This window comes from Rhamphochromis longiceps, linkage group LG13, assembly GCF_057381845.1.
Source record: "Rhamphochromis longiceps isolate RC_006_pf linkage group LG13, R_longiceps_female_GT1.1, whole genome shotgun sequence".
Taxonomy (NCBI): Eukaryota; Metazoa; Chordata; class Actinopteri; order Cichliformes; family Cichlidae; genus Rhamphochromis; species Rhamphochromis longiceps.
The window spans coordinates 11,656,923-11,679,292 of record NC_140569.1 but is presented as its reverse complement, the minus strand read 5'-3'; the positions used below and the strand labels follow the sequence as shown (position 1 = coordinate 11,679,292).

The window sequence follows — 22,370 nt, the reverse complement described above, 5'->3', positions numbered from 1 at the left end:
TTTTTGGGCCTTTTATTTATTCATTTATTCATTTATTTTCGAGTGGAAGGCCAAAACTTTTTAGAGGGGGCTTCTAAATCTTTTTGAAAAACCCCAATCTGTTAAGGTTGCTCGGGGTGTGATCACATCCAGCCTTAGCTTAAACTACCTGCCTGTTTTATGTTTTTTTGCTTGCATCACAAAGAAGAAAAGTAACTGTGAGCATCCCCAACGGCTAGTTAATATCTTATAAATATACATACACGCTCCAAGTTCTGGAGTATGGTATTTGATTTTATTTAATGATTGATTCGTAAGATGTAGTTAATCTTTTGCAGCATTGTAAGGTAGTACAGAAAATGACAGTGACCTGCAATTTAGTGTCAGAGTACACTTGAGTAAGGCAAATGGTTGCCAACAAAACATGAGCCTGTTTAGGAGGAAGATCCTGTCCTCACTATGACTCCCTGGTTCTCAGAGACAAAGTGTCAGGTACAACTGATCTGTTTAGCAAAGTTGTTATCTGGCATTAAATGACTGAACAGAATGGAGTTGGTGCTGAACGGTTTTGACTGTTTTGCACATTACTTGATTCAGATGAAAAGCGGCAGCGCTAAAAAAAAGTCCCTGTTTTTGTGCTAACACATGGGATTCAGTGTGGTAACGTGAACACAGTTTGGTGAGGCGTCAAAGCTTTTTTAAAATAAGTCAAATGTAATAACTATATTTAGTTTAAAAAGCAGGATTTGTGGTTGAAGTAGTCCAGTGTTCTCCCAAACTCTCAAAACGTCTATGAAAAGTGTTTCTTTCTCCAACTGCAGATACTGTGTCCCATCAAGCATCACTTTTCCTGCTGTGGTATATCACAGTATCTTCTGTGAAAAAAACAATATTTATCTGACAGCGATCTGAGATATAAATACTGAGTCGTACCCAGCCTCTGAAAATGTAAATGTCTTTGAATCTACTGAACCCACTGCTGTCTCTGTGTAAAACTCTGTGGGTGACATTTGTAAAAATCAGGTTTATCTTGCAGGTAGGATCTAATAATGAGTCTGATGAAAAGCATCATGTTCATCATCAAGGCTGAGTGTTATTCATAGCAACCTAAATCCAATTATCATGATCATACTCAAAAAGTCATTCAGACTCTAAGTTTTTATTGAGTTTTTGGCCACCTGCTGAATGTAAGTTGAATACTTTCTATCAGTTCTAGCGATGTGTGCCTGCTGTTCGCTGTTTGGTATGCCCAGTGGGTTTGAGCAGTTTGGGTTTTCTTTTCAGTGCTATTAGTTGTAGAAGTAAAAAAAGAAGAGAAAATATAAGTGTGAACATCAAAACCGCTGAACTGAGCTCATTTTGGAAATCGATGCTACCTAAAAGATCAGATGCGCCAGCAAGACATCGACTTACCCAACTTACCATTCTGACATAGCAGTAAAAACAGAGGCGTTGAGACATTAAAATCTTATACAATGAGTAGAAGTTTCTGCTTGCTCTTTTCTAAGCTGCTTATTTTTGCAAAATAAATGAAATCTGAGACCAACGAGTGCTTTTCAAAAGTACCGTACTTGCATCACAACATTAATGAGAGGATGGGGCAAAAAATGCATTTTAAACACATTAACCAAATAAAGATCCAAAGATTGGATCAGCTTAAGATCTCTTAAAGCTGAAGCCAAATAATCTGTAAATTAATCTTATGTAATTATGTCTTTCAGAAGAAACTACCAGTAGCGCCTGATGACGTAGGGATTGACTAATTGTCCAGTTAATTCCAATGGCTAAGAGATGCATAGCTGCAAGATGAACTCATGTTTTTCCTTTCACATCAAAGCATTTATCCCAGGTTAGAGTCGCATGATTCATTATTACCAACAGCAAGGTCAGATTTTTCCTCAGGTCCTTTATCTATTGTCAAAAAGCTTCTACAGCTTTAGTTTTGTCTCTTTTTTAATAATAGTAATCATTTCTGTTATTGTTGAAGTATGTTTGCATAGCAGAGACCTTCTATTGTACCCTTAGAGCAGTAATCACACTGCCCCTGCAGTTCCCAAACTAAAGGGCAGTAGGTGACCATCGTAAAAATTTGTGTCTTGTGATGGGTACGAGAAGCCGATCATGGGACTGCTGGAAGACCGGAGTTCTTCGGTTCTTTGGGGGGATGGGGTGAATCGTAAAAGTCATATCTAAAAAGGAGAGGCATCTGCCCCCCATCTGTTTCCCCTCTCCACCTTCAGGGTGCTGCTGTAGCCAGGAATAACTCCATGTGGCCAAAGCACATGCTGAGCCTGATTTATGTCCATAGGCATAAGTTGAATAGGCACCGTGGGTTGTGGGTAGTGACGCAAGCTGCAGCAGAAAAAATGGATCAGCAGTTTAATTTTTCATCACAGCAAAAGAAAAAGAAATTTAAAAAATGAAGTACTTGCTTAAGTATCTGTTTGTTTCTCCCCTTCTTTTCCGTGTACCTCGTGTTCTTTTTTACCTTAACATCTGACTGATAAACATGAAGAAGAGAGGAGTAAAGCAGGTCAGATTGTGATGTTCTAGTCCAAGAACTCACCGTTCCTTTTCTGGGTCCCCCCATTTTTATATCTAAAGTCAGATGTGCTAAATCATCTGCAGGCGTCTGTGCTACATCCTATCAGATTAACTCACAGAAGCATGATTAAATACAACAAGATTAAATGGTCTCTGCTTGTCTGAAATTGTAGTTTCCTTTAGCCAGTGGATGTCTTGTGCTGCAAACAAATTGGTGTACAGATATAGTTCAGTACTGAGCGTCTACACACCGATAGTGATACTGCTTTCGCTTCTCAGAACCTGCACTTCCAAGAGTCCACAGTCTGAATGATTAGCTGATTTTGTTCTTGTCATAAATTTGTCATCACTATTGTGATTTATCATCACTATTATCATAAAAAAAACTGATGAGGTTCTGTTTTCTCACCGACTTAGCTGTCAGGCAGATAGCGTCGTCTTGTTAAGTGTGAGGAGTTGGCCTTTTATACATGTCAAAGTCAGTTTAAGTGTTGGCGAGCGTTGCTGCAAATGTGAACAGTGTTTGTATAAAGTTGCACAGAGTCTGATGAGCTATTATAAGTGTCGTTGCTTTGCCTCACTGGTTAAATACTTAAAAATTAGAAATCTGAGTGTGGAGTTGGAAAGAAGTAGCATTACCATATCCTTTTTTCTTGCTAGTAATCTCTTCTCAACTGTAGAAGATTATTGAGGCCATATAAGCTGCTAATAAGGCTCAATAAACAAAAAAGACAGATTATGGTTAATATAGGCACCAATTTTGACAAGAAAAGGACTGAAGAGCTTGTAAAGCCCTATATAAATCTAAATTCTGAGTATTAGAACCTGTAGACAAATTGCATATTGTTACGCAAATATTATAAACTTCAGTCTAGCTTTTACTTTTGTAATCACAGCTTGTTGTAAGGAGGGGCGCAAGAACTCGTTATTCCTCCAGCTTCATTTCCTTTCTTGGAGTACCATGTCCTTCAGGCGTAACTACGAATATTTCTTTATTATATATTCTTAAAGTGTACGTTTGTAGTTGTAGAGTCTTGACAGAACATGTCGCTGTGTTTGGGTGTGCAGACTAGAGGATTATGAACGCGTTCTTAACACACATTACCAACAGTTCGTTTGACATGCCCTTCCATGCATCTGTCAGTAGGTTTAAACTGGGTTGATACCTCTGCTTTCTGACCTCAAAGTAAGCAGAAGTTTCTAAGCAACAGCGCAGAGCAACACATACCCTAACAGGCAGCGCTTCGTGGTTTGTGTATGATGCTTGTTGCTTCTCGCCAAACTATTTGGCTTTTCAAAACAAAGTTGGAGAGCCTCCTCTAGTTTCTGTTTGGCTTTAGTCATCAGTTTCTGTTTTTTCCCCCCTCTCTCCCTGCAGGGCGGCAACAACGCAGGACACACAGTGGTGGTCGACTCAGTCGAGTACGACTTTCACCTCCTACCCAGCGGCATCATCAACCCCAAGGTCACCGCTTTCATTGGTGTGTATTGCATGCAGAAATACACTTACATTGCTGCACGATACAAACACAGTTCCTCGCTATTTTCTTCTTGAACTGATCGCGATCCCTTTTAGTTGGCTGTTCGTCATCGCTCATATAGCCTCCATCCTGACGACTCTTACAGCGAGTGCGATCGGCTTGACTCGGAGCCAGACTGCAGGCTACATCGTATCCACCCATCTGCAGTAATTTCATTAGCTAATGGATCCAACTTTTCCTTTAAGGCTTCCAGTCCCTGTACACATCTGCAGTTGACCACGTACAGTCTATCAATACTTAATACTGTTTCTGCTTTGTTTTTGCTTACGACTGTGGCACTCATGTGTAGAGGCTTATTTCTGTTTGTTGTGACATAACTTTGCCTCCTGTGTAGATTTTGAGAACGTCTCATTTAGTGAGCACATTCATTCTGACAGTGTCATTAAAAGAGCTTTTTTAATGCTTTTATAGCTAATTTCCTTGTTTCCTATATTTAATTTGGTTAAAGTAATTACCTCATTGCCTCCACGTAATGAAGCTCCAGTTAAAAGCTAATTAGAGCCAGCTGTTTGAATACTCCAGTGAGTAAAGAAAGCTCTGCTCTGTCTCTTGGCATTACATTCAGGCACACCTAAGACTGCTTTCACAATGACGGGCGCTGACTTTGGTTTAGATGCAACTTACACACAGTCGAATGAAGCGACTCTGCCCACAAATGGGAATGATAAGCTTATCTTCCAACTAAGTTAAAACATTTCCAGATGCAGGCTATCCTGTTTGGCCAGTTCCGCATTCAGGTTTGCTTCCACTGTGGTCTGAACAGCAGACAGTATAGAACAAACAACAGACAAGGCAAATTTAGCGTCACCTATATGTATTTTGAACCATGATGCGAGGAGTAATGGGTAGATCTGACTGAAACGAACACTGGTTGGTGCTCATGAAACAACTGTAACTGTACAAAAGTCTTGATTAGCCAGGATGAGTGTGTTCAAGGTCACAGAAACTTTCGATGCGACTATTCGCTGGAAACAAAATCACTTATCTGTGAAAGTAACTGTCAGCTCTGGCCAGAAATGATAGGCTGGTATCTAAACGCTTTGTGCCCTGGTCAGAGGAGAGATTTAAGATTCAGTAACACATCTGTTAGTGTCTGGGTTTCAGAGGTCACACTCTCTCTCCTCATTTGCCCTTAATTTTCACTCTCTCAGAGCACAAAGCTGCTTGATAGAGGCTGACTGCACAGTAACACCAGCAGGCTGAAGTTAATACAGTGGAGTGCTATAAAGACAGGGTTTAAATTTGATCAGGTTTATTTTAGTTCATCCAGAGTAATAAGCCTGGATTGGCCTCGATATCACTCCATAGAGCTACTCAGGACATCTCCGATCGACAGCATCACAAATGACAGCCCCCAACAGAGCTGCATCATCAACAGTGTGTGAAGCATAACATGTCAGAAAGTTTGACTTGTCTTTGTAATAAGTTTTGTTTCTAATATCATTAATGAAGCCTCCGTTCTGTTCAAACATCCCAAAGTGTGACATTGTGGTGATGATAGAATTTTATACTACCTGTAATTTCTCTGTTGTAGGACAATCTGAACCTTCACTGTGGCATTGAAACATTTTACTTTCGTATCAAAAGTCACTCTTCTTTCTTTAAACATAATTTTGTGTATTCTTTAAGGGATCATAAACCAAAATAGGGCATATACTGATAGTTTACAGAGAAATAAACTCAGCTTTGACTCTTTTGATTTGAAACCAAGAACTGTAATGTCACATAGCTTTGTTTTTACATCAGGCAATGGTGTGGTGATCCATCTTCCAGGCCTGTTCGAAGAAGCAGAAAAAAATGAACGCAAAGGAAAAAGTGAGTGCTGTACTTACTTTTTTTTTCTTTTTCTGAGCAAAACATGGTGTTAGTTATCTGTGTGGAACTCACAGCATATATGCGTGTGTAGGTCTAAAAGGCTGGGAGAAACGGTTGATCATCTCGGACAGAGCACACATTGGTAAGTCCTCACAGATCTGCCCCTGCACTCGTTTACTTTAGAGAGTGTGCGACAGTTTGAATGCATGCAAGAAGAAGTGTGTGTGTGTGTGTGTGCGCGCGTGTATGTGTGTGTGAATGCGGGAGCTCTGCTTTCTTTGAGGTGTGTGAGTGTGTGTGTGTCCTCTCTCCCTCCTTCGCAGTGTTTGACTTCCACCAAGCGGTTGATGGCGTTCAGGAACAGCAGAGACAAGAGCAAGCAGGCCAGAAGTAAGAAACCTGTTGCTTACAAATGGCTGCAATGTACACACAGCGTGCACACACTTTAAGTTTCAGGTACTCCGTATATTAGCAAACACAGCTTCAAACACTAAAGTTAGTCGTTGATTGAATAAATGCCACTCCTTGTGTTCCTTATCTTGGATTGCGTTCTGTTTTCGGTATTCATCTTTGCACTGAGTCAAGCTTTTCTTTCTTTTTGTCATGTGAATCTTAGTCAGGCCTCTGGATAGTTTTGCAGTTTGCTGTCACAGGGTCAGGGTACTATTCCACATGTTACACACTAACAGCTGCCAGCTGTAGCTGCTAGTGGTGCACCGGATCACGGTTGAGCCGAAATCCGAACCGTTCCCGCTCCACGGTTCGGTATGCGCGTGATCCGAAGATTCGAGAAAGGGGGAAAAAAAGGTATGTGTATGGTGCGCGTGGTGGGTCTGTCAAGCGGTGGTTATGGCCAGCGCTAGCGGTCCAAGTGGCGGAGCAGAGGAGTTTGCGGCATTTAAGCAGCTCTTTGCTGCCCAATCCAACCGGGCTAAAGATATTACAAAAGCTACTGGGGTGTTTAGCTGCAGACGGGAGGCCGTATTCCGTTGTGCAAAACAAGGGGTTTAAACTGTGATAAACGTGCTTGAGCCACGCTATGATATCTCGTTGCGCGTCCACTTCAGTGACAAGATCGTTCCAAGCAAGTATGCGCAGGAGAAGTTTAAAGTTATGGCTGAACTGTCCCAGGCATCTTCTGTTGCCTTAACTACAAATGGGTGGACCTCCAGGTCAACGGAAAGCCACGTGACCGTGACCGCTTGTTATATCACAGCGGAGTGGTAGATACAAAGCCCTGTACTGCCCTATAGATCACATTAGATTAGATGAAACTTTATTTATCCCTCGGGTGGGTTCCTCCGGGAAATTCAGTTTCCAGTAGCACAGCACCGACAGAAGTTGCAGAATCTGAGCAGAAATATACCATATATACACAAACATAAATACAGAGTATACAAAGGGGATAAATAGAATAATTAGGAATAAGAATACAAGGAATGGCACATTTCAAGTATTGTGAGTCTATTATACCGTTGGATATTAACAAAAACTATTGCACAGTGAAAAGGCACTACAGCTTATTTGTTGCCCCTCCTTTGTCCCCGTTTCCCCTCCCTCTCCCCTCCAGCGAGGAGTTAAACAGTTTGATGGCGTGTGGGACAAAGGACTTTTTAAGTCTGCTGGTCCTTGACTTTGGGAGAAGCAACCTGTCACTGAACAGACTCCTGGTTGTTTATGGCCGTATGCAGAGGATGCCCAGCATGGTCCATAATGTCCATATTGCACCTTAATTTGTTTTTATATAAGTGCGTGGAATGAATCTTCAGTTGAATGTTTTTTAATAGGCAAAAAATACTTAAATAAGTAAATGGCGAGTCTAATTTTTGTCTTTTTTTTTCTATTTTTGCTGATCCGAAAATTGATCCGATCCGAACCGTGAGATTTTTGATCCGTTGCACCATTAGTAGCTGCTGAATGCGGTTAACAACAGTATGACTGTAAATCCAGGTAGAAGAATGTTACGGCACCTTTGAACACGATCCCAGCATGTTGGATTTCTTCTATAAACATCTTAGTCTCCTTTCTATAAATAAACACGACATTGATCCTCACATACAAACTTGAAGCACTGACATTTTTTGTAATAACACCTAAAACTGCTCCCACCCTCGGCTTTGCAGAGCATCGTGGTGACTCTCGGCTCCATGCACACCTTTCATTTTCTGTGTTCTCATAGTGTAATTTTACACAAGGATCTCTGAACATCCACTCTGTGCACTCATCGCTAAACAGCTGAAAGGCAAAGAGACTAGATGGTGAACATCGTGGAGGATTTAGCAGCCAAAATGCCAGATATTTCCACGAGGAGTTAAAAGCGGATTATTGGACTTAATGTCATCCTGTTGCTGCTCGATGTGTAAATATTCAGCTGTTAAACAAAACAGCTTAAAACATAATATGTTAATGTTGTTTGTAGTCCGTCGGGAGGTTTAAACTGGGTAATTGCTGCCAAAGAGTGTTATAGTACTTTGGAAGATAAACCTCATTCACACAGACCTAGAGACCGGTCGACAACGTCCTCTGGCAAATTCCAGCCGCTAGGGAAAAATTTTCATCGACAACTCGGTCGATCACATCTGCTTTTGTGTGATTTGGTTGCAGAGAAGGAACACACAAAAATCGCCTTGTGATTGCTTTATTCTCCCTGCAGATGCAGTTTTCATTTTAATCTAATTTAATTTAATTTAATTTAATTTCTGGCTTGCAGTGAAACTTGAAAAAGTTCTGAGCAACACTGAAATGTTGACCAGCCACCTTGAAAGTCAAAAGTTTGCCACACTTCGCATCTTAAAAGGTCTAACTTTTTGAAGGTGAATGTTTGTGTTGAATTTTTCACACTTTCCACACTGTTTGGTGAGTAGTTAGTGTTTCCGGTCAAGTTGACATCTTCCATACAAACTACTGGTGTCTGTGGCAACCTGCCTGTGACCATCAGCAACCACTCGTTGGCTTGCTAATCTCAGAATACACATTTTCCTCTAGACCGGTGGTTACCAGGAGGTCACTAACCGGTCTCTAGGCCTGCATGAATGGAGTTTAGCAGTCGATTTCACAGCAGCTGCCAGCAGCCTGTTGGGGAATGCATGATTTTCATTTGTGACCAGAGACCACCAGATGATTTCCCACAGGTCTCTAGGCTTGTGCAGGTGAGGCCTTAATAAAAGCATTTTTAATATCTCTTGCTGATGGTTTCAATAATAGGTTTACCTGCCATCAGACAGAGTAAGAGGGCCTTTGCACTCTACTATTAATTAAATCCTCACAACAAATGGGAGTCTGTCTAGTCTAGTGTCGTTAGTTTGTGTCATTGTGTGACTTTGGCCATTTCATGGGTCAGTACAGACCGAAAGTAGTTTGTTAAATTGTAAAAGTCTCAGAAAATAAACCAGGATTTATTTGCATGAACAAATCTACAGACTCTTCTGTGTGCTCCCTCACCTGCACAGTTAATTTATTTTGTATGAATACCTTTAAACTTTGAGTTATTTTCCAATTTTGGGGACAGAATTAGCTAGATCCTGTAAAATGTAACAGAACTATATTCATATATACAATACTGTTTTATTCTGTATCTGAAACCATATGGATACATATCACAGAGCCCATTATATTATATATAGTAACTTAAAAAGATAGATATAGCATTTTCTCCTTTACTTATTCACACATAGGCTTATCTATACTTTGCATGTGTGCACGAACGTCTCTCCACAGTGACACTGTGCGTGTAACCTACGCTTTCCTCTGCCTGGAGGCGTCCTCGGAGAAGTTGGAGGGCAGGCAGAGAGTAGCAGCCCTGCAGCAGGTGTTGTTTCTGTAGCGCGAGACAGAGTAGCACAGCTTCAACAAGTGACTAAGTAAAGCAGCAGGCTCCTGCTGACGGTCTGCCTTCTAAACTCTCCACAAGGACACAAGCAATAAAATAGGTAGTAAAACGAGATATTCAATCATCTAATTCAGTACTCGCCCGGGCACTGCGTCATACTGATATGTGTGAGGAATGTTATGCTAAGCCTGAGGAACATTCAGAATGCTAATCTAAATTCAGACCCAGCATACTCCTGTTAAAAGCAGCCACGGTCCCAAACTCACAGCCGGCTCACGTGTTTCTGAGAGCGACAGAGTGCATGTGCTTTAATGGCCGAGTCATTATAAGCTTTCAGCAGATTGCGATGTCAGGCTGGTGGATTTCCAGCATCTGCAGGCACGCTGTAGTGTAAGGTCTGCTGAAAGTCAGAGCAGAATACGATCACAGAACCAGGCAACACAATTCAGAGTGCTGGAATATCACAGCAGCCGGTGTTATACTGCTGATCTAACCTCACACATTTAAGTTAGTAACTCTCAATTCCATGTTATAATCAAGATTCATAATCAAGATTATTCTACCATAAAATTAAAAGTGTCTGTAAAACAGTTCAAGGCTGGGATCTCTGTGCGACTGTCATAAATTTCATCTCTGACAAATTTACCAGCATTCCAAGTAAAAAAGAAACAAAAACTTTAATATATAAATTAATATTTAAAGTTTTCTACAAATATTTGAAAAAAGATGATGCGTCACTCATTCCCAGCTTTGCACTGCTGTAAGATCACTCATTTGCCAGTGAAATGGACATTAAGTTGCACACATTTAATTTTCCACTTGTCTAATATTTCTTTTCAAATTTTGTTGCCTCACTTTAAATGTAAAGTCTACTATTCCGTACTGTATTCAAACTTTGGGGGTAAAGCTCAAATTAAATCCAATTTAATTCCACTGAAATATCATGCTTTATATTGCACAGTTTTTTTTATCACAGCTATTGTAGATTGGGCTCCCCTTTGCGTCAGAAGTGACTTAATTGTTGTTGCACAGATTCCACAAGGAACTAGAAACACTCCTGCTGCTCTGTTTGAACTTCAGCAGGACATCTTGACCATGTCTGCTTGCTGAATTGCACCGAGTTGCTGCCATATAATTGGCTGATTAGATATTTGCATCAGTGAGCGGTTGAACAGAAGTACATAACAGAATAGCCAGTGAGTGTAGTGTTTCTGAGTTTGTTCCCAGTTGTACTTAAGAGTTCATCCCTTTTCAAACATCTCTGACAGTTGTATTTAAATAAGTGTTATTAAGATGTCAAATGATGCAATATTTCAGATAAAGCAAAAATGTGTTTAAAAATAAATCAAAGGTTTGTACGACTGGACTTTCCTTCTTACTTTCTTACTTCTCTGGCAGAAACAGCTGACTTTTCACTCATGCACATTGGCACATATGGTTACTGGATACTACATGAGTTATATTGGCTGCACTGATGATGAAGTGCAATAACTGTAGGGCATATTTATCTATTTCTGTTCTGTAGTTGCATGTATGGTGTAAATATTCTGCTGTGCCAAGACTTCCTTTTAATAGGGCGTCTTATTAGAGGTACATGATGACATGGTAAGCTTTTGTATGTAGATGTGTATTTAGGTGGGCATGCTGTCTCTGTAGTAATTCTGTGGTGATAGCACGTCAGACTGTAATACTCTAGTGTGAGAAGATGCTTTCTGTCTGAGTTTATAATATTTTGGAGTCTGTAGAGAAGAAGCAAATGGCTCAGTGACAGTTAAACATCTGCATTTTGTCATTTTTCAGAGAATAAAAGTTTCCACATCACGAGTTCGGACTTGCTAGTCTGTGACTATAACTTGAAACCGTTTTAGTGATATTAAATGAGAGGTGGCAGGTCAAATGTTTTTTATGTTGTATTGTTTTAGAAACCGCGTAATGAACTTTTGTTCTTGTGAGAACCACTGAGCTGCTCCTTTTTCATTTGTGTGCAACTGTGCATAGCATGAAATGATTTTACAGTTTCAGAGTTCATGTTGCGGAGTAAGACTGCATGTAAATGCTGTTTTTCTTTTCTCTGTGTTTCCTTCCCTCCTCTCTTGGCCTTGCTCAGCCTCGGGACGACAAAGAAGGGGATTGGTCCGGTGTACTCGGCTAAGGCGGCACGCTCCGGGCTCAGGATATGTGACTTGCTGGCAGACTTCACACAGTTCTCTGAAAGGTCAGTCTCACCAACAACATTATATATGTCACATCTACCTTTCAGAATACAGGTTTGGACACTGGAAAGGCCCACAGTCTATAAACACTCAACATGCAGTGCTCGTTCACCCTGATCACTTTTGCATATCAGCAGCAGGAGTCTGGTTGTCTGGTAACTGTTGCTGTTGTGCCAGTATCACAAAAAAAAGCTTTAGACCATAGTTTAGACCATAAATGATATAAAACTTGGATGCAACCACCGTGTTACCCATTGGTTAGTAAAATAGTGTTTCCACCATCGCCATCTAGTGTTTTGAAACGGCATGTGACCAACCAGTGGGTGAATCTGGCTGTGAAACCGCAAGCCTGTGAAAGTTGCTAGCTAATGAGCGTACCCTGGAGAATCCTCCTGACTTCTACTTTCCAAAATGAACTCCAGGTTTTATTCAGTGTAATCTTAAACTAGTGATCGAGTCCGTAAAGTTATTAGGAAAGCGTTCACAGAGCTCACAGAGGAAGGCAGCTGAGGGTCACTTCCCCACAGACTTCCACCAGTGGATTTGCCCCATTAATAAGTAAATGTAAATGAGACATTGAGTCTCAACGGGACTGTCTCTGTAAGTAAGGGTTAAATAAAATATCTTATCTTTACTTTTCAGAAGCTGAAGTTGGTGTGAAGCTGGTTGTTTAGTTTAGTTTCAGGTGGACTGGTTTGCAATTTAAATATGCTGCATTAATAAACAACTGTAGAAGTGAAACAAAAATAAAGTTGAACTGTTTAAACACATTTCATTTCTGCAGTCACCGCTCAGCCTACCCTGACAGCGACACTGTCACTATGCAAAGGTTTAAGATTACTAATTAATTAAAGGCTGAGTAGTATTTTATATCTTTTGAACCACCGAGCTCAGAAATTTTAACTGGCTGACGAGCCTTTTTTCGGGGCCATAAACTCAGGCGCTTTTACTGGAAGCAGATCTAAGCAGGTGTTCAGATGAAATCCAGCTCTGTAAGTTGCTTCACTTACTCAGAGTTGAAATTCAAGATGGTTCAGCTGTTATGGTCATCTCAAGGTGGTTTTGAATACTTACAGGGAGGATTTTACAACTTAGGTGACGGTTATGCAAAGTGATTAATTAAAATAAAGTTTCCAACCAGTTGCTACCTGCTGTAGTAACTCATTGTGATTAAGGAAGCAACCCCAAAGTATTCACACAGACCAACAGAAATCTGCTAGTGTTATTTAACTATAATCATTATTCAAGTGAAAAGCACAAGTGGACATGTCACAGTATGGGAGGGGAGTTTTATGGAGGGTAATGTAAAAGGAAAATAAGAAATATAAAAAAATATCTTTATCTCATATGTATTCTTTTAATAATCATTGGAGGTAGAAAAAAATGAGTTTGATCGCACAGGCCTAGTAGGTAACACCATGATAGACATTTGAATTTCTATGCTAAACCCTTCTACTTTCACTGACCTCCTTCAAAGGGTTGATCTCTTTCTGAATGTGGCCATTCCTGGTTGTTCCTACTTCCCCGCCAGAAAAGGAGGGGGGAAATAGTCCAACCGATAGTTATTTTCTGTGCTGCTATTTTTCATTTGTGTTAAAATGCAAACAAAAATGAAAAGTGTGACCAAGGTGCATGAATGATTGAAATAAATCAGAATCATTCTTTGTTGCAGGTATAAAGCTTTGGCCCAGCAGTACCAGTCTATGTACCCCACTCTAAAGATCGACATAGATGGAGAGCTGCTCAAGTTAAAGGTAATAAAACTAAAAGGAAATCTGAAAACATTTAGCTGTGCTCTTTGCAGATCTCCCTGTATTTTATTTATTATTTATGTTGGGTTTTTTGCGAGTTTTTTTTTATTTTTTATTTTAGGACTATGTTGAGCAGATCAAGCCCATGGTAAGAGATGGTGTGCACTACATGTACGAGGCACTTCATGGTCCTCCTAAGAAAATCCTGGTGGAAGGAGCCAATGCAGCGCTGCTGGACATCGACTTTGGTCAGTAAATCAGTGTTTACTTCACTTCTTTGTTTCTTTGTGTTAACCTGTAGTGTCAGTATAAATCTTGTTTCTGATTGCAAAGTGCTGTTTAGTGCACCCACGGTGAGCTGATGACGTTGTCCAAGAAACACTTAAAGCTTTGTGATGCTCTTTGCAAAAGCCTGCATGGAGCTCAGGGTAGGGACGATGGTAAGTTTAAGCGTTATTATTGCGCTTTGTGCATCTGGGCTTGGCGTGCACAATCACAAGTTCAAACCACTCACCTGTGCATGAGCACGGAGGCACCCTGAGTCTATCGGTCAGTTGATCAGAATTAGAGGGCCTCTTTAACTGTTCTCATAATACTTTAAAGTATGACAATTTGATTGTTCCTTTCATTAAATGATACGGTAGACTTAACCATAATATCTCTCTGTAAGAGCATAAACCTGTCATTGAGAGCAGATTAAATTACAGTCAAAGTTCAACATGATCCAGAGACGATGCCTGTAGTTTCTGTGGTGTCAGAGCGAAACACATCCCCTCTTTCTGACAGGCTGGATCTACACATGATCAGAACATGTCACATGGGAGCATGCAGGGTGTCGGCGTTTACATAAAGAGCACTTTGACAGGACACGCTTGATGGTTTAGACACCAAAACTGCTGTTTGATTACACAACAGTCTCTCCTCACAATGGGTTTACCTCCATGTCAGCAGCCTCCAGCAACTGGTTTTGTGATCCCAGCACTTATTTGCTTTTAAAAATTTCCAAGCATGTCATTTTTCTGATTGATTGTTCTGTTTGTGTCGGTCTGTCTGTATGTTTCCTAAGGTGCAACCGCAGGTCTAATCAGACAACAGGACAGACTAGGAAAATTACTTTAAATTTAACTGAGTGTCACGTAGAAGCCATCTGGTTTCTAGTCCAGTCACAGCTTGTTTTGCAGGTTTTGTCACAAATCTCTGGACAAATATGAAAGCCTTTGTACAAATCAGTACAAATCAGGACACTTGCTAAAACAAGCCTGCGATGACATCACCTTTTCAGAGCTCACACCAGTAAAGGAGATGTGACATGAGAAAGTATGACCCGACTTCACCTCTGGTGTCGTTGCAGGAACGTACCCGTTTGTGACGTCGTCCAACTGCACGGTGGGCGGGGTGTGCACGGGCCTCGGGATGCCGCCTCAGAACGTCGGCGAGGTTTATGGGGTCGTCAAGGCGTACACCACAAGAGTGGGCATCGGTGCTTTCCCCTCAGAGCAGAAGAATGTACGAGCACACACCGATACGAAATATAAACACGATAAAAGTTTGGTTCAGATCGGGTTTTATTTTTAATAAGCACGACTTCATATTTCACATGGAGAATTAAAAGCTGCACGTTACATACACATTAACTGTTTCGTACATACAGTATCTACTGTGTCTGCATGGTTAAAACATGGCCTAATCACTTAATTTGTCTGTGTGAAATATGAGTAGATTTTCAAATAGCACCACCTGGAGGAGTTTTGCCACACTGCCAGCAGTAAACCAGCTGTAGCTTAGAATTCGTTTCAAAGATTTAGAGACAAATTTAGAGTATTTTTGTTTTCTGCGATTGCAAACATTTACAGAAAACCTACATAAGAACTGATGTTCAAGTTTAGACTCTTGTTTTCATTAGGAGATCGGAGACCTGCTGCAGACTCGAGGGAAGGAGGTCGGCGTGACCACAGGCAGAAAACGACGGTGCGGTTGGCTGGATCTGGTGCTCATCAAATATGCACATATGATTAATGGCTTCACTGCGTGAGTTTTAAATCATTTTTTTGTATATTTTAAGAGAAAAGAAAGTATTTTAGAGTAGAGTCACAACTCCAGTTAGGATGCTTGGGCACCTTAGGGCACAGTTGCAACACTTTGGCGAGATTATGTCACTAAGTTGGTTTTGTGTCCCTACAGAAGGAAGTTTCTGTATCTTTGATTATTGTATCTAAACACTTCAGGACATCATGTAACCTGTTTATATGTTATATGAAGTATTTAGAGGAAGAGAAGAAGAGAGGGAACTGCTTTGTTAAAAGCTTACATGGATATAAGGGAGTTTTTCCTTCCCACTGTCGCCAAAACACTTGGTCATATGGTCGGGGATTTCTCTGTTATCTCTGTATTATTGCAGGATCTTGACCTTACTATACAAAGCACCTTGAGGCAACTGTTTTGTGAATTGAATTGAATATTGTGATGTGACGCTAATAGGTTTTAGGACCGCTAATAGGTTTTGCCGGTGACTATTATTCATTTTTAAAAAGTCTTGTTTTTCTTGTTTTCTGACAGTTTTTCATCCCTTTTGTCACATTTTGTTTAAAGCAGATTTGTTTTATCTGTTTACTGATTTACTGTAAAAATATATAAAGTATCTTTATCCAGTTGTTGTAAAGCTGTCCGTCTTCTCTTTCAGTTTAGCTCTCACCAAACTCGACATACTTGACGTTTTCACCGAGATCAAAGTGGGCATAGGGTACAAAGTCGACAACCAAACTATACCTCACTTTCCAGGTGAGGAAAAATTTGAACATGTGAGCTATGTTAATGAATTTTGTTTTGCTTGGTAGTCTTAAACTGGATCTTGGTAGGTGGAGAATCTTCTGCCTTCATGGGAGATCATCGGGCAGCCTTTTCTCTTCTTCCAGTCTATTTGATCATTTACAGAGAGCTCCGTTTTCAGAGAGAACACATCGATCTGTTGCTGTTGCCCTTCGAGTGATTCCTACTGTCAAGTTAATGGTGTGATGCTGTTATTGATTTGTGCCAGCCAATCAGGAGGTGCTGCAGCGTGTGGAGGTTCAGTACGAGACCCTGCCCGGCTGGGACAGCGACACTTCGGCCGCTAGAAGCTTCGAGGAGCTGCCCGAGAACGCACAGAAATACGTTCGCTTCATTGAGGAGCATGTGGGAGTGCCTGGTAAGAAGTCACGCATGGAAGTGCAAGAACTGATGAGCAGCTTTTTAAATTGATAGATTTTCAGTATTTCCCCTAAGATGATTGCTTCTTCTGCTTCTCACCTCATCAGTCAAATGGATCGGAGTAGGGAAGTCCCGGGAGTCCATGATCCAGCTCTTCTAGACAAATGGAAAGAAACACAGCCTACCTACCTGTTTTAAACCTCCAAACAAAGACGCCACCGTCATCAGACTGTGCCGGACTGGACTTCTCCAGTCTGTTTGGATTTTTAACAGTTTTAAACTTTATTAAAACAGCATCACAAGGCGCTCTGCTAACATTGCAGCGTTTTGTTTCATATACAACACACTGGGCAACGCCAGCTGCCATCAGGTGAGGGCGTGAAGGAACGGCCACGAGACACGCAGGCACCGGATCGCTCGTTTGGTTGAACACATTGTTTGACTGTATTTTGGTTGATCTATGCTGTGATTTTAACGCGCTGTGTTTTCCCCCTCAGCACTTTAGATGCTTTGGACTGTATGTGCTTTATGTTTTATTCTTCCAGGTGTACGGCGCATCCTCACACGATAAAGGGATCGGTTTATATTTTAAATGTGTCTTTCTGTGTTCTCAGTGTTAAAACTTGCCTTGTCATTCAACTCCAAAAAAACAAAAACAAAAAAAAACCTAGCTTTTAAATTTTTTCCGTAGCTAGCGGTTGCTTCCACTGATCGCTGTGGGAACGCTTGAGTTTTAAGGATTAATCTCAGCAGGTGAGCTCTCCTCTAACCACTAACAGGCACAGAAATGTTAATGTAACTTAGATTTTCGAAGTAAACAAATCAAATTAGTCTGTCAGCACTTTTCCACGCCTCACATTCTTGTGATTAATGTTGTTTTGTCTTTGCACTGTCAGCACATTGTTCTGGTAACATGGGATGAAGGCAATGATTCGATGTATGCTGTTTTGTTTTTTTTTTTGCCCAGTTTTCTGCAAGACTGTAATTCCACAGTCTTGATTTAGAGTACTGCATTGAATCCCCACCTTAGTGGATGACGACATTGTTTGCATTTACAGTTCTGTGCAATGAAGACATTTTGTGTGTTGGATCAAAAGGTGATCATGAGAAGAGACACAAAAAAGTTTCAGCTTTTATTCAGTATACATTAAATAAACTTTAGATTTCCTGTTTCTTCACTGGTCATGCCTTTACAGGATTTTACTGCACCATCATGTAGTTGTCAGATTTGTTGGGGTTTTCAGGTTTTTAAGTGCATGGTCATTATGTATCCTGCTGAAGTCCTTTGTTGAGGTGGTGGTGTGCTTTGGATTATTATCTTGCCACATAATAAAGATCCTCCTGATTATTTTGGATGAATTTCTTTGTAAATTGTCAGAGTATGTTTTTGGAGACTTCTTCATTCATTTTGCTACTGCAGTCATGATCAATGAAAGCGACGGAGCCCAAGCCATGACAGCACCTCCACCGTGCTTTATAAATGAGCTTGTATGTTTAGGATCATGAGCAGATCCATGCTTTTCTGCAGACACTGGTCTTTCCATCTATATGGTAGTAGTTAAGCTTTGTCCCATCAGGCCATAAAGCTGTTCCCTAACTGATGGAGCTCATATCTGTACAGTTTTGTAAATTGCAATCCTGTTTTTTGATTTTTGCTGCTGGTGAGTGGTTGGCATCTTGCAGTGTGGCCTCTGCATTGCTGTTCTCAAAGTCTCATTAGTGTTTTGGGGGTTTCCTTGCTGCTTTCACCATTTGTGTTTTATCAGCTCTTGTTTTTTGTTTTGTTTTTTTTTTAGCTTGGAGAGCCATTTAGATGCCTGTTGCTCTGTACATCATTTCTTTTTCAGGACAATCCAGATACTTTTACTGACTTTGCTCAGCTTCTTTCCAGTTTCTCAGCTTCAGAATAACATGCTTTTCTCACTGGTCTTCATGTTGGTCTACCCAGAGGTGAAAGCTTAAACTGAGAGGAGATATCCATGATTAAACAATGGACCTTGTGGAACAACACTGTACCACAAACTCACCCATGGTTAGCTGTGGGGGAAAAAAAACTACAACTTTAGAAAAAAGTGAAGAAAAATGCAGCTGTGAAATGAGTGTGAGCAACAGGAAACATGCTGTATGAATGTGTGAGCAGTTTAAACATTTTGGTCAGTCCAGCTCAAAAACATCTGTGCCTATTTGAAGTATGGAAGAAAAGCTGCGACTGTGTAAGTTTAGAGACTTAAGTGTCACAGAATCTGAGCAAGCTTCACCATTAAATTCATGTTTAAATATGTACAAAACCCAGTGGTGTTTAAAATTCTCAGTAAAGAGTGAATATAAAATTAGATTTGAACGTGGGCTTACTCTCTGTGCAAACTTGCACAAGGGGAGTCGAGGAATCTGTGTTGGGCTACTGATGTAAGATATCACTGACATCCGCACACAGAGGTTGGTTTGATCTTCCAAGAATTGTGACGACATTTTCTGGAGAATTAATTGATCAGTGTGCTGCGATTTTGTAAAAGTTAAACTTAACCTGCTCCTGGTTATAGAGTCTAACCCAGCTGTCATGACGCAAGAGGCAGGATGCACCCTGGACAAGTCGCCAGTCCATCACAGTCAATACTTAGAGACAGACAGCCGCTCACACTCACATTCATACATATGATCAATTTAGAATCACCCATTAGCCTAACCCCATGCGTGCCTTTGGACTACAAATGGACGGTGTGAGGCCCAGACTGTGCCGCTCATCTAGATGTAAATACCAGGAAATAAAAGCTGAAACTCTGATCTCTCTTCTCATGTTCATCATTCAATCTCACACACAAATGTCTTCAGTGCACAGCAAAAACAAGTTAATGCTGTATGCTTTTAAACTTGTGTGTCTCCACTGATCAAGAGGGAAACTGGGCTGCTCTTGTTGGACTTGGAGCTAATAATGAATAACATTACTTTTACTGAGACAAAACTGAGTCGGCGTGCATACAATGAATGTCAGAGCAATGAAAATCAGAAAAATGGTATACGTGCCCACACAGTACTAGCAAGCTGGGTACAACTGCAACAGTTTCTGAAAGGTATTATCTCTGTGCTATTTAATATACTGTGTCTACATGGCGTATTATTACTTACGATAGCTACGTGTGGTTACATATTTGGGAATGTTCACGTTCTGCCATGAGTTGGATTTAATACAGTACTGTAAATGATGCAGAAACAGCTCTGATTTTGTTTGTAAACCTAAATTTGAACACTGTTTCTTTTTTAAAGGTGTTGTTAAAGAAAACAGTCCAGCATGAACTGATACAGTGACTTCAATGGGTCTTCTTTTAAACTGAATAAAAAAATAAAATAAAGGGGTCTGTAAATTAAAAAAACAACAACTATATAGTTTGTCTACAAGGTGATTTGGCTTTTGAGGCAAAAAAGGGTGAATGAAACCAGAATCTGGATCTGGCAACCAGACCTCAGAGGAGATGTGAGGTCACCGCAGGAAAAATGGTAACGTGTCTAATCCTGCGTTCGTATTTCTTACTCCAACGTGGGCGTGCTCACAGACCAATGCAGCAAGGCCGCCACGACAGCTGCTTTAGTAGCCGCATTGTTTGAATTGCGTTAATCAGGTGGAGATTCCACGTATGGGTATAAATGAACAGTTTAGATCGGTTTGCTTTGTGCCATCATCAGAGTGTATTCAATATCATCTGCAGCCATTCTGTCGAAGGTTTAAAGGAAGCAGCTGATGCAACATTTTCCCACTTGGTTCAAATGTTGCAGCATGAACATGGTGGTAGTCTTCCACTTTGTTGTGTAAATCGGCTTTATTTATTGTTTGATCTCATCTTAAGATGTCTGGATTTGAATGTTGAAAGAGTTTTCATGTTACTAAGTAAAGCTCTTCCATAACGTTGTGGCTCAGACATACTTTTAAAACAAGTGTGACACCTCGTACCTCCCTCCACATCGTGTGTGAATCGAGTCTCTGGATGTAAAAATATTTCAGGACACTGGGATAATATTTTCTGGAAAACATGATGACGTTGTGTGGCAGTACTTCATGTTTCAGTTTGTATGCATATGTGATGATATGATGAGAAATGTTCAATCTTCCTTAATCTCGCAATAGCCAAAAACAAAAACCCCAAATACTAAGAGTTCTTGGATCCAGATCTGGACCTACTGCAGAAGTTAATCACTTTTAATATTTTGAGCAATCCTGCTAACAAACTGAACCCATTGCATAACCTTCTTGGCAATCACAGGAAAAAAGAGAAAGCAGAGGTCTGAATTATCCCCAATTTTTATCCTAATGAGGTGTCGATTCATGGAAGGATGGTGCAGACGGAGTTTAATCATTTTCGCAGCAGCAGCAGCTTTAAAGCTGAGCTGTTTTAAAGCTTCCAGGGTTGAGTTTTGATGTTATTTACAAGCTGGACGAGGTGCTTCGACATGAATGAATCGACTTGACATGAATGTAGCATTTAATCAGACCTCAGAAAGCTCACAGAGCAAATAACGCCTGTGTTTACAGGCTACACATGACATGTAAACAAAACTTTAGGAGTACAATTCAGTTGAATCTTCCTTTAATGAGCTGCAGGCGGCTGCTCTGATCCAAGGTGAACGTTGGAAATTTCACACAGACAAATAAAATTTACCATCACGAAGAATACTCTGCTCTGTATTTTTAAAACCACCTTTTCCAAAGCAAAATAATTAAACTGGTGATGGAAGTTATATGATACTGTATATGATCTGCCTCTCATCTGGTGTCCTAGACATCGCACTTATACAGTGAGGACATTAAAAAAAAAAAAAAAGAAATTGTATTTTTTGTGTTTCTGTTGTTTGTGACTCACTCAACGAAAGTTGGTTTTTCCTCATATACTCTTATAAGCAGAAAAATGGTGTTTTCTGATTTCCTGATTGTCTCCTGCTTCTGTCTGTCCACAGCAGATGTTGGCACATTTGCTCTCATGAACTCTCTGAGCTTTTATTTCCTTTTTCTTAACAGCAGCTCTGACTTTTTTTTTTCTTCCAGCTGCTGTTTCGAGCGAACTTTTATCCCTTTACTTGTCCAAACTGCCTGAATCATAAACAGACTAAATGGCTGCATGCGCACAATGTTCACACGAAACCTTACCATGTTACACTGCCTCTTTTTGTCCTTAACACTTTTAAACACAGTTTTCCTTTTCAGGTTATAAAAAAAGTCTCCACATCTTGATATTCCTCCTGTACTGCTCGTGTATTTTGTGACTTTGGGATCTTGACTGGAATTTCAAATAAAGTTCTTCGGGTTTAAACAACATTTCGCTGCAGAGTATTTCTTCAGATCTGAGGAATGTCTGGCACCGATGAAAACCAGATTTTATCAGACCTCTCCGTCAGTGTGATCTTATAAACTTTAAATCTTGAAGTTTTGCTTTTAACCTTGATGGACTCTTGCATGCTTATAAGACACCTTGGCCTGGAAACTTTCCTTAATTTTGATTGCTGTCAGGTGAATTTCTTTGGGGGG

The 22,370-nt window shown here is 40.4% G+C and overlaps 1 protein-coding gene across 1 annotated transcript in view; it reads left to right on the top strand.

Annotated features, from left to right (window-relative positions):
* The window catches only part of adss2 (adenylosuccinate synthase 2), a 28,168-nt gene extending 6,463 nt beyond the window's left edge, over positions 1–21,705 (top strand). Inside the window, exons 2-13 of the mRNA XM_085427634.1 lie at positions 3,902–4,004; positions 5,811–5,879; positions 5,971–6,021; positions 6,203–6,269; positions 11,816–11,923; positions 13,594–13,675; positions 13,794–13,920; positions 15,024–15,178; positions 15,576–15,700; positions 16,353–16,450; positions 16,707–16,856; positions 16,966–21,705. Coding sequence (XP_085283760.1) covers positions 3,902–4,004; positions 5,811–5,879; positions 5,971–6,021; positions 6,203–6,269; positions 11,816–11,923; positions 13,594–13,675; positions 13,794–13,920; positions 15,024–15,178; positions 15,576–15,700; positions 16,353–16,450; positions 16,707–16,856; positions 16,966–17,018 — 1,188 coding nt within the window. The 3' untranslated portion in view covers positions 17,019–21,705. The remainder of the gene's footprint in view (positions 1–3,901; positions 4,005–5,810; positions 5,880–5,970; positions 6,022–6,202; positions 6,270–11,815; positions 11,924–13,593; positions 13,676–13,793; positions 13,921–15,023; positions 15,179–15,575; positions 15,701–16,352; positions 16,451–16,706; positions 16,857–16,965) is intronic.
* The last annotated feature ends 665 nt before the right edge of the window (positions 21,706–22,370 follow it).